The sequence below is a fragment of the Tupaia chinensis genome, unplaced genomic scaffold (genome assembly GCF_000334495.1).
Source record: "Tupaia chinensis unplaced genomic scaffold, TupChi_1.0 Scaffold000561_1, whole genome shotgun sequence".
Taxonomy (NCBI): domain Eukaryota; kingdom Metazoa; phylum Chordata; class Mammalia; order Scandentia; family Tupaiidae; genus Tupaia; species Tupaia belangeri.
Window position 1 is genome coordinate 3,181,816 of NW_006160074.1, and position 1,461 is coordinate 3,183,276.

Sequence of the window (1,461 nt, forward strand, 5' to 3'; positions counted from 1 at the left end):
AAATCGAGGCACGCAGTGACTAAAGCAACGTCTCTGTGGGTTCAGATGGGAAGGAGCCTCAGGGAGGCCCACATTTGCTCCGTCCTTGGTGAAGGAAGGGATGGACAGTAGCCTTTAAGGGGACCTTTCCTGTGACTTCCTTCCAGACCATGTGTCCCCGGTCTCAGGGGACCTTTCCTGCGACTTCCTTCCAGACCATGTGTCCATGGTCTCCCGATGGCGGGGGCGGATAGGAGGACTCTTTCCGCCTGTCCCCAGGACCCTGACCTGCTGACCTCTTCCTCTGCACTGATTTCTTCATGTTGGTTCAACATTAACTCAGAGAGGTCAGGACAGTCCCTCAGAGTCCCTGAGCCGCACACCATGGCGCAGGTCGGCGGCCTGGGGCTACCTGGCTGCCTGGTCCTGGCCGCCCTGTGCGGTCTCCTGCACAGTCAACATGGTAAGGGCTGGGGACAGGCTGGCGCCCCGGGAAGGACCCTGGGCTGGGGTCTCCCGCCTGGACCTCTTCTCAACTGGGGCACCCAGCTTAGGGACAGAGCCGGGAGCTGGGGGCAGCTGGGAAGACTGCTGCGCCCCTCCTCCAATCTGGGGAGGGGGCGGGGGACACTTCGGGAGGGGGGATGGGGGGGCTGCATTTAGCAGCTTCCGGGACTTCCGCAGTCCCAGACATAGCAGGGCTAGGCAGGCCGCGTGGGCGCGCGCCAACAGCGGCTTCCTGGAGGAGGTGCGCGAGGGCAACCTGGAGCGGGAGTGCGTGGAGGAGCTGTGCAGCTACGAGGAGGCCTTCGAGGCCCTGGAGTCGCCCAGCGCCACGGTGAGCGGTGAGCCCGCCGCTGGGAGGGCGCTGGCCCAGGCACGCAAGGAGCGCAGGCTTCTGGGCGGGTAACCACGGCCTGGGCTGGAAAGATGCGCAGCCTCGGCCCTCGTGGGCTTCCTGCCAGGGTCCGTGAGGCCCCCTCGCCGGGCTTCAGACATGCTCCACGGCCTGGCCCACGTGGTGGCCTTTCTGCTGCTTCGGTGCAGGCCCCGGGGGAGGCAGGAGCCCTGCTCAGCCGCTGTCCAGCCCCCGGGGCTCTGCCAGGCCCCACGCCCCGCCCTGACTGCCCCAGCCCAGGGGAATCCTGTGCGCCTTTGGCCTGCGTGTTGGGGTGAACGCGCCTCTTCGCAAACTCTCTTCTCTTCTTCCAAACAAAAATAGGAAACTCCATCCACAAGGTGGCTGTGGTTAAGGCACTGTATCCCACACTGTGGGGCGCGGGATGTGCAGTTCGAGTCCTAGACCTGGCAGCTGGAAAACAGCCAGTGCGGGTGTGGGTGCCCCAAAGAGAAGGGATAGGATAGGCATTGTAGGGTAGCCATCCCTTGGTGGGGGTGGTGGGGTGCTTTCTCACTTTCCCTCTCTGCCTCCAGCGAGTCCATGTACCCTGTAGCAAACAAAAAAAAAAAAAAGAAAACAAG

General features: G+C 63.5%; 1 protein-coding gene across 1 annotated transcript in view; it reads left to right on the forward strand.

The window, feature by feature from the left end:
* Positions 1-316: 316 nt before the first annotated feature.
* F2 (coagulation factor II, thrombin) overlaps positions 317-1,461 on the forward strand; it is a gene marked incomplete in the record, with an annotated part of 17,568 nt that continues 16,423 nt past the window's right edge. The window contains 2 exon segments of the mRNA XM_027775412.1: positions 317-441; positions 653-817. Coding sequence (XP_027631213.1) covers positions 364-441; positions 653-817 — 243 coding nt within the window.